This window comes from Harpegnathos saltator, unplaced genomic scaffold (assembly GCF_003227715.2).
Source record: "Harpegnathos saltator strain DR-91 unplaced genomic scaffold, Hsal_v8.6 scaffold36, whole genome shotgun sequence".
Lineage (NCBI taxonomy): Eukaryota > Metazoa > Arthropoda > Insecta > Hymenoptera > Formicidae > Harpegnathos > Harpegnathos saltator.
Genome location: NW_020230161.1, coordinates 2,675 through 17,970, shown reverse-complemented (window position 1 = coordinate 17,970; position 15,296 = coordinate 2,675). Strand labels below are relative to the sequence as shown.

Here is a 15,296-nt window from a genome sequence, read left to right as displayed (position 1 = left end):
GGCGGGAGATTCGTGCGCGTCGAGATTATTAGAAGGACACGCTCGCGCCTCGCCGCCTCGTCTCCGGGAATTTATCAACGCCGACGTATCTGGCTCAGGCCATCTCCTCGACCGCGTCTCCGCGAAAGGTCGCCGCCACGCGGTGGTCGAAACGCACGGAGAATTTGGTCCCGATGACCGGCATGCACCACGCGACGATACCGTTGCGCGGAGCAGCCACACCCTCATCCGTGCACGAGGATACACACGCGCGCGCGTGTGTGTGTGTGTGTGTGTGTCGGAGCGGACTCGACGCGCTCGCGAGCGAGCGCGCCACACGTGACTGCCGTGTGTACACCTGGAGTTGTAGCGATTCTATCTCGGCGTCTGGAGCCGGCCCGGCGGAGAAGAGACTCGCGGCGGGATCCCAGGCGAAGCCACCTCCGCCTCCGTAATCTCCGATCGGGAGCCGGCCGAGAGAGAGAGAGAGAGAGAGAGAGAGAGAGAGAGAGAGAGAGAGAGAGAGAGATCCCTGCGGAATCGAAAGCCCCTCGGATTTCCGCGCACGACCAACGTCGCTAATTAAACACCGCGCGCTGACGGCCGGTCAATGCGGGCCATCGCAACCGACAGAGAGAGAGAGAGAGAGAGAGAGAGAGGGAGAGAGAGAGAGAGAGGCCTCCTTCTCTCGCGGCTCGCGTGACGCCGTCGACGCTCGTTGCGTCAAGCGACAAAGGATGTTACGCGACCGGCGAGTGAAGTTCGCAGACACGGCACGCCGGGGGAGCCCCTTTCCTCCTCTTCCTCTGCTCCTTCTGCAAATAAACAGCCGCGCGGACGATGGAATTCCGATTGAGCAACGCTCCTCTTGCCCTCACACGCTCGCTCCGATATTATTGAAATATCGGACGCGCGATAGTCGGGAATTGTGCGATCGCCGCGCGCGGCGAAGCTATCGGAAAGCGTCTTCGCCTGCGCCTTCTTCCTCTTCTTCACCGAGAGGCATGCAGTGTGTGCATTGCGTATTGTAACTCGTCTCCACCCCCCCCCTCCCCCGCCCGCCTGCTCGCTCGCTCGCTCTCGCCACCCCCGCGGTCGTCATTAAAGCAGCGTGTTCTCTCTCTCTCTCTCTCTCTCTCGAGACAACTGGCGCTGATTATTTAGCAATACAAATCACTCGCGCCGCGCGCGAGTGCGTCCCGCAGCTTCGTCCCCCCGCGCCCTCCTCTCCCTCGGTCGAGCGGCGAGTTCTCGCGTGCGCGGGCGTGGTACTGCACGGTACCACTTATACGCGCGAGAGGCGAATAAAACGCACACGCGCGAGCGCGTACGCGGTGTGTGCATCGGATAGAGGCGGTCGGTAGAGGCAGTTTTGTTGATTAGCGACCTCGTCGAACCGGCCGTATTACTTTGTTGCATCGCGCGCGCGCCGGGAAACGCTCTCGCTGGCGGGCCGCCAGCGAGTAACCGCGTCGTTAACACGCACCGTTGACACGAGCGCGATTCCGCAGGCCTGTCCCGAAATCGGTTTCGGAAACTTTTCTCTCAAGGTTGGCCTTCAACCGACTCGGATGCGTTCCGCAATCGGTCAGGGATCGCGCCTGGACGCGTTCTCCGTTTACAAACTCGACTTTAGCCATTAACCCTTTCACTGCTGAATTAACTTCCCTGATAGCACATGTTCTCCTGGGGACGTCCTAAGGACGGTCCTGAGGATGAAGAAACATCCCCAGGACATCCTCAAGACGTACTCTGGACGTCCTCTGGAGGTCTGTGCTATTAGGGTTCCCTTGAGAAAATTATTAAAATATTTGGTAGTCCTACGTTTTTTGGCTCGCTGATTACGAATCTAAAGTCAGATTTGCAGAATTCAACATGGCGGACTCAATATGACGATCGTGATGTACAAAATTATTGAAAATTCCAATTATTATTGATAGTGTCTGAGTTTTTCGGGTCACTAATTACGAATCTGAAGTCAGATTTGCAAAATTCAAAATGGCGATCGTGATGTACAAAATTAATGAAAATTCCAATTATTATTGATAGTGTATGGGTCTTTCGAATCGCTGATTACGAATCTTTTGAGTAAAATAATATTGATAGTATGGATAAGAGACGGAGATACAGAATGAAAAAACTAGGAAAATAGAGCTAAAAAGTGCAAAAGAATAAAACTTCGGCCGTTTTCGTAGAAATATTTGTTTAAAAAAAAAATCTAACCTATAAAAAAATATATGTTCTTGTACAACATCAAAAAAATATTTGGTGAAAATTTCAGACTTCTACATTCAATATTCTCCGAGGAATCAGTTTTTCCTTAAAAAGAGCATTTCTTTCAACTTTGATTTGTTATTGAATAATCACAAATGAATAATTGGGTATAAAAACCTATTGGAGTATGTTGAACAACTATTCAGTTATCTGGAAAACTCAAATCCTCGATTAATTCTTCAAAATTATGTGATTTACAACGCAAAATTGAATCAAGAGAAGGTGGGAAGTATACTTCTCACTAACAGTGAAAGGGTTAAGGAGGGAATTACACGCGGAGAAGGTTGCATTTTCGAGACTATTTTACAAATTTTTTTCACAGAAACAAACAGATCAATGGACTTGAAACTTTCACAGTGTCTTCATTAATATTTAAAGTATAAAATAAATTTGGTACTATCTATATATGGAAAGTACGCATAAAATTTAAATGCGTTTATCTGGAAACACCATTTTCTTAGAGTGTCGACACGATTATGCCAAAACTACTGAACCGAATAACTTGAAATTTGTACACAATATACGGTAGATATGTAGTTTTCCCCCTCACCCCTTACCTCAAACACAGTTGTGTTTTATTTTATTTTATTCATTTTTTTTTAACATGATTATAAATTGAAAAGAGTTTCATTTCCGATACTTTCTTTCATATAGACGTTATTTTTACCAAATGTGGCTTCATTGCCTTCATTTTGGTACGGGCTATAATGACAACCATATATTTAAAAAATTTTTCTCAGTTTTTGGTCTCAGAGTAGCGAAAGAGAGAGGCCCGGAATTATGTCGACAGCAAACACAGAGCTCGCAAACCGCGCATGACCGCATTTTTATCTATAATCACAAATCGGATCGATTCTCGTGACTCAATAAAATTTATTTTACACCTTGAACATTAATGAATACACTGTGAAAATGTCAAGCCCATTGATCTTACCGTTTCTGTTAAAACAATTCGTAAAAATAGCCTCGAGAACGGCCTTCCGCCTATACAATTCCCCCCTTAATTTTACAATATTAGATAGAGAGGTGGGTGCATTTCTTGTTACGTACTTATTATCTTGATAACTGATCAGCTGATGCCAAGCTTGCAACCGAAAGCAAAGTTTGCGGAAAAAGCGGGGAGAGCCAGACACGCGCGGCTTCAACTCACTCCGCCCATTGTTCTCGACAACACGCGCTGCCTCGTCGATAATCCCTTCCCTTATCGTCGCACTTGTTTGCAGCTCCGGCGAAACGCGGCGAGCCGCTTCCGCGTGCTGTTTCTCTGCGTCGTCCTTTCTCGCTCTTACTATTAATCCGCACCCTCAAACTCCGTATTCTTATTAATATTCCTATTCTCCCAGCTACTCTCTCGTATCTACTCTCGCGGAGGCGATCGAAGGGGAGAGAGGGACTTTCTTCGCGCTTCCCTGTATTCTTCATTAACGCTCTCATTCTCCTCAACCTGTCCTCTTACCAATCTTCTTATTCCCTCCGCTCTATCGCACTCTAAATCTCTCGCGGCTCTCCTCTCGGAAAAACATCCGGACTTTGCCTCGACTCTTGCGCGGCCGCGTGACTTGCAAATTCTGATCGGGCGAAAGTTCCCCCCGCGTTCTCGTACCTTTCTACATCAATCCCCCCCGCCCCCCCCCCCGCGTTCTCATTAATCTGCGCTCTTGGATTCTTATTAAGCGTCGCCTCTCGGCGCAGGTCGCGCGCTCTTCGGAAACGTTCCGAGTCCAAGCGAGTCGCGCGATGTATAAATCCGCGCGCTCCCGACATCCGCCTCGTATCTTTCGCGCGTCCGCGTCCTCAGGATAAAATATCCTCTCTTGAAAGCGAGAGAGAGAGGGAGAGAGAGACAGAGAGAGAGAGAGAGCTACCGATACATCGGGCCGAAATTCCTCGCTCGCGGCGCGCGCAATTAATAACTCAAATATCGTCCGGCACAATTTACGATCCGCACGGCGTCGTTAATCACCGCGGCCGTCGGCCTTCCCGCGTGCGCGCGCGCGCGCGCGCGCAGGTGGGGGATCGATAACAGAGATGCATTAGAATATTATGACCTTTCAAAGTGCATTCGGTGATTCACCGCGGGAGTCGCGATAGCGCGTTATCGCCGCGGCTACTCGCGCCGCCGCCGCCGCCGCCGCCGCCGCGGAGCTCGATGCTATCGGCCTGTATACTCCCGGCTAATCGGGACAAGCGAGAAAGGGAGAAAAGGAAGAAGAGGCGCGCACAGGGTGCTGACCTCGCTTCCTGAATCGTACACGGGGCGGTGGCATCCGCGCCATGGCGAGGCGAAGCGAGAGGCGAGGCGCGGCGCGGAGAGAGCGCGGAGAGCGCTCGCTCGCTCGCTCGCTCGCTCGCCCGCGCGCGCGCGCGCGCGGGGTCGTGCCTGCGTTCCTCTCGTGCAACCAAATCAAGCAGATAATATCTCTGAATTCGAGCCGGCGCGGCGATACGTCAGCTCGTTAAGCCACTCTTTATCGTTATGTGTTACTCGCCAACTCGCGCGATTCGACGACTCGCGCGCGCGCTCCGTATTTTCTCCAGCCGACCTTCCCAGCTTAGCGTCGCCCGCGTTTCATTAACGAACGAATGAATCAATGAATTAATAATGCGACGCGACGGCCGACCCGTTAATTCCAGCCCCGCCGTTAATCTGCATATTCGAAGCGTGACCAGCTCCGAAGTCCGGCCGGCCACGCCGGAGAGGCGAGCGGAGAGCCGCGGCATGCGGATTCTCGATAGAGAAAAAGAGAGAGGGAGAGAGAGAGAGGGGGGAGAGAAAAAGTGTACGGTTTAATCTTAATTAATCGTCGTCGGTAATCTCCCTATCTCGGAGATAAGGAAACCCCTCCCCCGTTCTGTGCCCGGCTCGAGGGAGCCGCGTTGGCACGTCAAAGCGACGAGATTTCGCGGAATCGCGCGCTCCTTGAATTATTATAGGATATATATATATATATATATATCCTTGATATATCATATCCTTATAGCGCGGATCTTAATAACAGCGGGAAGTCTCGCCGCGCAAAATTTCGCCGCAACTGCCAACTCCCGAGGCGTCCCGCGAGCTCTCTCGTGGTCCTCCGAAAGCGACTCCGACGGGGTCCTCCCGCTCCCCCCGCCGCCCTCGGGCGAGCCTGATCCTTCGGGATTCCAAAGTCGCCGCGCGGCGATAATCGGCGGACGTAATCGCTCGAGGGGGCCAGCCTCGCGAGAGAGTCTCGGGCGAATGCTTCCATCGGCAGGCGAGGTATGCAGAGGCGCGTAAGAGCGCGACCGCGCTCTCTCTCTCGCGAGAGAGCGCGTGCACTCTCCGCGCGGAGAGCCGCATTATCGCGGGATTACGTAAGCGCCGCGCCGCGCCGGCGTACGTGGTTGCGCTTGTATTACGCTATAATTAGGACCGGGCAGGTAACTGTGCGAGCCCGCAGCTGTATGTACGGCTATACGCACGCACGCACGCACGCACGCACGCACGCACGCACGCGCGCGCGCGCGCGAACGACGTTACTTACGACGCGTAATCCGCGCCGTATTAATAACCGGCGATAAACGTTAACACACACCGCTCCGGGCTCTCTCGAGGCTCTCGTCGGAGCCCGGCAAGAAGAGGAGCGCAAACTGCCGCCGTGGCCGAGCCCCGCCGAGCGGCTCGATAGCGCCGGGCCGCGGTAGGAGAGAGAGAGAGAGAGAGAGGGGGAGAGAGAGAGAGAGAGATGGGTGGATGCGTTTATCATCACTGCGGGGTCAAGCTTCCAAGAGCGCCGCGGCAGGGGCGGAATTAGAAGCTGCACGGCAGAAAGATGTTTCAGGAGGAAACGAGATTACGTAAGAGGGAGCAAAAAGTGTGAGGATACAAGTTTCGTCTCGCGGGGATCAAGTGTCGTTGGAGGCGATCCACGCGCAGGACGCAGGAAGCGAGGATTGATACGCGGCTTGTCCTGGCTTGAGCGAATCGGTCGGGCACATTTTCCGCTCGCGCGTTATCAAAACGCGCGAGCGCGCGCGCACATCCGCATCGCGGGAGATTTGGAATTCTGCGCGGGATCGGCGCAAACCTCGGCAGCGAGGAGAGCTGCCCGAGAGAGCCGCTGTTGTGTATCCGTGCGCGCCTGCGTGTGCCTGTCTCTGTGTGATTCCGAGGCGAGATCGCCGCGCGCGATTCGGCCGAGCGGATAGCGCTCGCCGCGCGCGTTTCCTTCTTGTCCCCCTTTTTTCTAATGCCCGCGTAATCGTCCGGCATTAAGGAAAGTAAACTGGTTCTGCGCGTTGGCACCGAACGTTTGACCGGTGGCCGGCTTATCCGTAGCCTCGATCTTGCGGGCCGAGCTGAAAAATCGCGCAAAGGTACACACGACGAGGCGATCGCGCGCGCGCGCGCGGCAGATACCGTATCGCGCGATACCGTATTCCACGCTCGTGCGCAGACTCGCGCGCACTTTGTTGCTCGACGACAAACCTCGCTCGGCCGGATCGGATTGGGCGGTCGCGCGAATCAAAGACTCAAAGGCGAATCTAAGTACAGGCCGTCGATCGTCGCGATGGCCGAAACGCCGCGCCGGCCGGGAATCAAGACCTCGCCGTGGCCGTTGCCGACGTGCGCCTGATTAATATCCAGATGTAATTACGCGCCGCCTCGGGGCGGGGGGGGGAGGGAGGGGAGGGCGCTCCGTGCGCGAGAGAAGAGGGCAGGCGCGGTCTCTCCTCTCTCTCTCTCTCGCTGGTGCGCGACGCGACGTGCGAGGAAGGCTCGTGTGGGAGGAAGGCGAGAACGGAGATGAAGTACAATGTAGAGACGACGAGGAGAAAAGAACACACGGGGGGTGAAGGTGATATGCGCGGCTGAAGGAGGGGCAGGGAGGGGGTGGAAGAAACGGACAGAGGGAGGAGGGAGTGGGATGCGGTGGAGCGCAGCTCCGTCGGGCTGCTGCTGCCGCCGGAACGAAACCCTGACAGATTTCATCGTGGGCTGACGTAAACAATTTGCGAATGTAAATACCTGTTGAATATTGAGCGCGCGCTGACGAGGCCCAGGGGCCCCACGCCGGGGCCCCAACACCTTGCGATCGTTTACCCTTTAAACTCGTGATTACCATCCACCGCCGCATCCCACCTACCGCGGCGGGCCGTGTAAGTCATCGGCATAAATTATACGCGAACATCGCGCCGGCGGGAAGAGCGCCGGCCCCGTCCCTCGGCGATCCGTCTGGCCCGAGAGTGGAAAACGATCGAGTGGCAGAGAGAAACAAGAAAAGAGAGAGAGAGAGAGAGAGAGAGGGAGGGAGAGAGAGAGAGAGAGAGAGAGACCCGTCGCGACGACGCATTTCGGCGAGCGGGCTCGCTCGGACACGGCGAGTTCCTTCTCGTCAGCCGAGAGGCGACGAGAAGCGCAAAGCGAGGCTGCAAGCAACGCGGAGACTCTAATCAGCGGATTTCATTCGCTGATGAAACACCTGGTCGTGCGACGTGCCTCTCTCTCTCTCTCTCTCTCTCTGGCTGTTTCTGTAAATCGTAATCTCTCTGGCGCGGCGGCGATGTCGGAAAGGCGTCGGTCGCGCCTCCTCCTCGCAGATTTGGGCCAGTGAGACTCGGTGGCGCGTGATGGCGCGCGACGATTAATAAGGCTCAAAGGGTGGCGCGTTTTATCAATATCGCCGATTGAATCACTGGCTGTGCGTTCGCGCGCGTTCCTGAGCGATCGAGCGAGCGAGAGCGCGCAGGCAGGCGCGTCCAGGTAGCGGTAAGCACACGCGCGTCGAGATAATTGGTGATCTCTCTCGCGATCGATCCCGATACCGATAAGCAGCCGACATTTCAGATAACTTTCTCGCTCTTCCACCGTATTTAATTACCATCGCCGCGTCGTAACGGGAACGCGCGGCGCGTCGATAACGGTCCGCGATAAACGTTGATCCGCGCGAGAGCGTTTTCCTCGCGCGCGCGACTTTTCCGCTCGTCAGCCGCGCGGCCAGCAGAGCAAGAAGAAGGCAAAATAGAGAGAGAGAGACTGGCTAGCCAGTCGCGCGCGAGCGGTGTAATTATGTGGAAATCAAAGCTCACTCACCGTCCTGGTGTATCCCGTGGCCGCCGTCATCTGTTCGAAACAGAAAAAAGAGAAGCTGCTGTTAGAACGGGGAATTGAAATCCGACGAGGCGCCGCGGCAAGACCGTTCCGCCGCGATTACCGCCGAATCGCGAGCATGCGCTCTTCTCTTCCCCCCCCCCCCCGCCCTCTTTATTCGATCCGACGAGCTACATGCTAATCGAAGCGTTTCCCTACGCGTGGAAAATGCCTCGCAGCCTGGATTTCCCGAAAGCCAGGCGACTTCTGCTTGGAAAGGTGGAAGGACGCTTCCTTCGCTCCAAGCGGGAGAGCGGCAAAACTTCGGCGATTTTTCCAAATCGCAAATCATAGAATTGATGCAAGAGTAACGATTGTGTAAATACGCATCTGCGCGGGTCGCGCTTCGCCCAGTCGTGCGTTGGAAGCTTCGCAGGCGTCGCTTGGATGTCAGAAACGACGCGAAAGTACCCCCCGCCGTCGATCTCCGCACGACGCGTTATCCGAGTAGAGAAATTAATAGGGCTCTGGTAAGGGCCTGATTATGTTTCTCTAAGATTAATCGGGCCCTGGTAGGGATAGTAAGATAAGGGCCCTGCAAGATGTGTAACAGATGGTCTTTATAAGGCAATACCAATAGAGCCTTATAAGGAAATATTTTTATTATTGCGTAAAAATATTCCTTCTTTTCATTCCATGAAATTTATGAACGATATTCCTTCTTTCCATTCCGTGAAATTTAGACTGTAATTTCTTAATTTCTTTATAATTTTGTTAGTATGTGACAAGAATTTTTTATTTCAAAAATATAGCATACTTTACGATAAAATGCAGCATTCTTTACGCATAAAAATCCTGCTACTGTTTTCATTAAAATTTACTGCATTTCGAAACGAAGGCAATACTGGAAAAATCCATGGAAGAGACTAATGAACATGGCAACTAATAAAACTGATAAAATTTGTTTTCAATCGCGATATAATTGAAAAATCTTTAAAAGAACCAGACAGAGCGTACCTGCTAAAACAAAATTAAACTATGACGATTTTATTACTCACTTCAGATCTTATTAATTTTCTAAAACAAAACTTAATTTTGTATACCTGAACCTTCCTTAAAAGATCCTTTTAAGGGCCACATCCGGTTTCCCATGTTAAAGCGTTATTTCGTATTTCTAAGGCATCCCCAGATGAGAATCATCTCGAGGCCTGATATGGTAATAATGAGACATCCTTTTTTAGGGCATCCTACTTTCAGCCTTATCGAGGCCTCATGCTTCATGAGGACGGTCCTAACAATTTTTTGCTCGGACGCCGCGGGAAGAAAGCAAGAGTATTTAAAAACCGCATAGAGTGTCACAAACGGAGCGTCTTCCACGTTGACGCCGGGGGGGGGGAGTGCGGGGGCCACATTTGCGACAAAGCGATCCACGTGGAGACGCTGGCCTTCGCTCGCCGCGAGGCGCATCACGGCGGGGCATGCGAGCGAGTAAACAAACAAACAAACAAACAAACAAACAAACAAACGGGCAAATAAACAAAACACGCATATGCGCATGTATCGAAAGCGCAGGAGACCGGCTCTCTCTCTCTCTCTCTCTCTCTCTCTCTCGCGGGGAGCGCGATCCTTCTGGCTGGCATCGCGTTCGGCGAGGACTCGGCGTTGCCGGGCGCGGATCATGACGAGTCGCGCGGCGCGTCCACGATAGCAACCTGCACGGCAACCTATTTGTACTCGGACCTGGTATCGTGCGATCGCGCGCTGTTCCTTTATTTAACCCCATAAATAACCGCCGCTATCTCTCACCCCGAGAGATCGCGCTCTCTTCCTCTCCTATATAGGCCTATCCGCGGCGCGGCGCGGCGCGGCGCGGCGCGTCTCGGCGGACGCGCGCACACGCACACGCGCGCGGTGCGAAATATATTAGATGCTGCCAGTCACTCTGCGTTGCGGGGTTGGCGCGATGGGAATCCCCATGAGCGATCCGCGCGTCCGTCCAGCGGAAAGAATAACTTTCGCCTGGCGAGATTAAAGCCCGCCATGTGTCGGCCCGGCCGATAATGGCGCGCGTTTAATCCTCCGTCGCGCGCCGCGCCGTGCGAGGACGCTTCCTCGCGAGTCCTCTTTTTTCCGGGGCCTGCTATGTCGATTATCACAGCTCGGGAGATCTCATGCCGCCTGCGACATCGGGATCGCCGAATCGGGCGAGCCGGAGGCGGCGCGGCGATCCGAGCGATCGGTTCGCCGCTCGCGCGAACCGAGCGCGACGTGTGCAGGTGGTCTCTCTCTCTCTCTCTCTCTCTCTCTCTCTCTCGCGAGTTCGTTATTTCTCAGTTCCTTTTCCCGCGAAGGATGTAGGCTGTTATCTCACGAAGGCTGCCGCGAGTCGTTTCACGCAGCGCTACCGTATTCTTGAATATCAAGTCGGATATCGATATGAATTATTGAATACGTCGTCCGCGCCGAGCGGTGAAACGCACCGAGCTGCACTTGCATATCCCGTGTGTGCGTGTGTGTGTGTGTGTGTATGTGTAAATCGGCTTGACGCGTAATAATCGGTGTCGGAGAAAGGCGTGGGTGTCGACTTGTCCGGGCTGAGCCTTTTTTCTCCCTCGGTAATCTCATTCGAAAACGAGACGTCGCTCGGGTTTCAGCGAGGGGCTCGCGTCACGCCTCGATCTCGCCTCTAGAAAATCGCTCTCGTCTCCGGAGATTAGCGGAAAAGAAGCGGCCATTTCGACGCTGAGCCGCCGATGAGCGGTCGATGAGCGAGCTTCTCTCGGAAGGATTCGGACGGAACGGCGGCGATTAGTCACGACTGCGAAATCGAAACAAAGCGGCCCGGTGAACTCGGCGGTGGTCCGATTTCTCTCTCTCTCTCTCTCTCCCTCCCTCCCTCCCTCCCTCCCTCCCCCTTACCAAGAGAGAGTCGTACGAAATAATTATCGATAAACTGTATAAACTCCCGACACGCGCGGCTCCGCATTAGTTACTAATTAATGTTAGCTGCGTAGTTACGCGCCATTAGAGATAATCGGGATAATCGGCGGGCAAAAGTGGCCGGGGTAATTTCGAGGGGCGCGATTAAAAACATATTTGTCGCGCGGTCGACGAGCGGGGAGGGGGGAAAAATAGAAAGCCAGCGGGCGAGTCGACGGCATCTCAGGACACGCACGCGTGTGGCCCTAAACCGATCCGCGCGCGCGCGCGGCTCTCTGTCTCTCCGTCAATTAGCCGATATCATTAGATTTAACGACCCCTGTTGACTCTCTCTTTCTTCCCCCCCCCTCCCCCGCCCTCCCTCCCAGCCGCCAAGCCTTGTGGCTCATGCCGTGTCACCGCCGCCACGGCGGCAGCCTTTCATCTTCCTTAACCAGCTCCGCTCTCTTCGCGCACACATAGTAACACACACACACATACACACGTTCGCGGGCAGGACGAGCTTCCATACATCGACGTAGGTAACCGTTGGAAGAAACTACCGCTTCCAAGATGATCCTCACGTGCATCGCCTGCGCGCGCGCGTCTCACGTGTGGACTCACGAACGCGCGTTGTGAAAAATGTCGCTGTGTGCGACAAAGCGCCCACCAAAGTAGAACTACCTGGACTCCCCTAGGTCGATCTTGACGCGCGCGCGCGCGCGTGTGTGTGTGTGTGTGTGTGCGTGGAAAGGATCCGTGTGCGCCGGGCAACTTGGGCTAACTCGATTGTTCCCGTACGGAACAAGGAGCTCTTTCACGCGAGAGTCTCGTTCTCCGCGGCTCTCCGCCGCGGCGGAGGAATCATCGCTCGCGGTGTCCCTCGGCACGTAACGTCGCTCTGCCGGATGTGCGAGCCGTCTCGAGACGCGGGGATTTAATAAGCTCCCGACTTGCAGCGAAATTGCGACGACGACGGGAGGTGACGGCGAGCTGGGCCGCTGCGTCGTCGAGTACCCGACTAGAAATTTTCATCAGGTTCATCTAACATTGACGAGGACCTAATAGGGTGAATGAGAGGTAATCCTAAGTAAGTCAGTCCTTATAATGTCCCAACGACAAATGAGTAACCTTTATAAGGTTATAACGATTGGGTCCACATTAGGACCTTAATGTACCAACCTGGTGTATGATATAATATGGTTCAGTTGATCAGGTCCTTGTTCATTCTACCTAATATGATTTGCATTATCAAGTTTTAACGAAACAATTTTTGGTGTCATTTCCAAATATAAAGATGTTTGCATTGAAAAAAACACTGCGGATCATTTGAATATATTTGTAAAATGCTATAGAAGCTATCCTTTTTTTTAGCGGTCAATAAATAGCTGTAAAATTAACGCGACATGCAACTTTTCTCTTTAACACTACTTTATGTCTTGTCACCTTGTGATACTTTATGATCTTATGATATACATTTTATGTTTCTTTTCCGAAACATTTGACGAGTATGCTCAAGCGATCTAAAATATTATTTCATGCGAGTATCTTTTCATTTGGAAATGACATGAAAGAATTTTCAGCGTGACATTTCTTATTTCTAATGTCATCATTCAATATAGCCGTGGCGAGGATAATCAGGAGCTATAATTTGAAAAAAAGAAAAAACGTAATAAGGATTCCATAAGGTAACTCAATAAGGACCTGACTGTGAATCCTTACTAAGGTCCTGATATCCACGCTGCGTTACATGACTTACTAGGACCTAGGATAGTATTACCTTATTGGGACCTGATGTCCAAATGAGGTTAACCTGATCAGGACCATGCGATAAATTTCTAGTCGGGTAATCGCTCGTTGCGACGAGACGTCAGCCTCACACTTTTATTCGATAGACGTAGGGAAGACGATTGTGTTTCCCTTGGACTCTCCGCCGGGGTCGTGACGTCTCGCGCGCGCGACGCGGAAAATGAAGCATCAGGATGTAACTTGCCACGTATCTTGCAAAGTATTCTACGCGGGACAACCGGAGGAACCGATCGAGTTGAAGAAAAAGTTAATCTTTGTGTGACCTTGGCAAGGTCAACTTTGCTTCTTCGAATAAAAGGCACTTGTTCCCGAAGAATTTACGACGTTGAAGTTTGGAGCGTTCTTCGAGCGGAAATTGAAAACAGCCTTCATTTTACAAAAATCCACTTAACATAAATGTAAATACACATGAAAGATAAATTTGTGTTAAATATGACACGACATTACAAGACAAATTAAAAACAAAAAAAGAAAACCAAGAAAGTAAAACTTTTCGAAATAAAGATATTTTAATATATTACACTTAAATATCAGCGTCGAAGAATTCGCATTTCCTCACCTCGACTACGCGGGATAAGCGGAGGCACCGAGTTGAAGAAACAATGCAAATCCGCTCGTAGAACTATCCTTTACATGACTTTGGCAAGGTCAAGCACAATTCCGCTCACAGAATTAAAGTTAACCTTCACCTTTAAAGCTGACCTCGGCGAGGTCAACTTCGCTCAAGTCAGACAACTTTTGTCCGAGGCTTCCTCCTCGAATAAAATGCACTTCTTCCCGAAGGAATTTGCATTTCTTCGCCTCAACTGGCCCACCCTGCGCCTCGCTGCGCGAAACAACCCTCCTCACGATCGCTCGCGAAACACCCAGCGAAACATCGAGAAGAGCAGCTTTCATTCTGACCAAACGCCAAAGGCGTTTGCTGACCGAATCGCGACCCGGTGGACCCGGCTGAGTTACAGGACGAAGTCGTTATCGCCGCGTGATTGGAAGTCGCGCTACCGTTCCAGCGAAGAAACCGCGGGAGACGCGGCGCAACACGCCGCCGCCGGCCGGAGAAGCCGACGCGCGCGCGCGAACGCATCGGAAAGTGCATTCGACGGATTCCTGAATTCCAGCTTGACTCAGCGAACGTGATGCATCGTCATCGCGCGCGCGCGCGGACCGGTAATAGAAGCGTCACCGCGCGGACGAAGATTGATCGCGGCTACTTTGCGAGAGGCACGTGCCGCGTGCGCACGCGCGTCTTTTTGCGAGCGCGACATTCCGATCGGCTGTGCGCCGCGCCGCGCCGGGGACTCGAGATTGTCAGACTGCCGTCCTGTTCCCGATGTCGGGAACAAACATCCTCGCGAGACCTCGGCAGACGGGATAATAATCGGCGGTTGCGAGCGCGAGCGACTCAGAGGCTCGGCGGCGCAGAAGCCGCGCGGAACAGGCGGGGGCAGGAGATCTGCGGGTGGCGGGGGGGAGACGGGAACTGATACGCCAACATCGACGAGGGGCTTCAGGTAGTCCCGGAAGAGACGGAAGAGAAACGTGGAAAGTAGCGCAGAGTACGCGCTGCGGCGGAACCGCGGTCAAGCAGAGATGTGGATCGTCGCAGGAGCAAGATTCGACCAGTCGCGATGCTTCTCCGCGATCGGGAGAGCCTCCTCGCGTTCCTCGCGCGGGGGACATGAAAACACCCCCTCACGCTCCTGCGACCATCGCCTTAACGCTCTACGTAATAACAGAGGCTCAAAGGATTCGTAAGAAGAAACATACGTTTTTTCTTGGAGTCCTCATGCATACCTCCGCCTGTCGCAGCGCCGTGATTGTGATGGTGGAGGGCTAGGGGGTCCTGGGGATGCGGATGAATGGCGGCTAGGGCACTTCCGGCTGGGTCACCTGGATTCACCCCGACCCCGACCCCCAGGTGTAGAGCACCATGCTGCGTCGCGTGGGCCGGAAGCTCCATGCTGATCATAGCACGCCACCCTCCGTCCAACCCTCTCCTCCCGCCGCCCTCCTCTACCCCGGACAGCACGTCGCCGAGTGCGAGGACGAGGCGTCCGCTCAGGTCCTCGTCGCCTTCTGAAATCAGACAGAAACCGAGTCATTCTCTCGGCTTGCGCGAGATCTCGCACGAGCTCGATGCTCGAGGGAAAGCTCTCCCCCTCTCGCTCTCTCGTCGTCATCGGCTGATCCGTCGCGGTCGACGCTTCTTGCGCGGCAGCCGAGGCGGAGGATTCTGGCCTGTCGTCGCGCGCGCAACGGCCAC

The 15,296-nt window shown here is 53.5% G+C and overlaps 1 protein-coding gene across 1 annotated transcript in view; it reads right to left on the bottom strand.

Annotated features, from left to right (window-relative positions):
• The window catches only part of sv (paired box protein shaven), a 142,981-nt gene extending 127,886 nt beyond the window's left edge, over positions 1-15,095 (bottom strand). Inside the window, exons 1-2 of the mRNA XM_025300373.1 lie at positions 14,828-15,095; positions 8,309-8,338 (exon numbers count right to left, since the gene is read on the bottom strand). Coding sequence (XP_025156158.1) covers positions 8,309-8,338; positions 14,828-15,002 — 205 coding nt within the window. The 5' untranslated portion in view covers positions 15,003-15,095. The remainder of the gene's footprint in view (positions 1-8,308; positions 8,339-14,827) is intronic.
• Between the last annotated feature and the right edge of the window lie 201 nt (positions 15,096-15,296).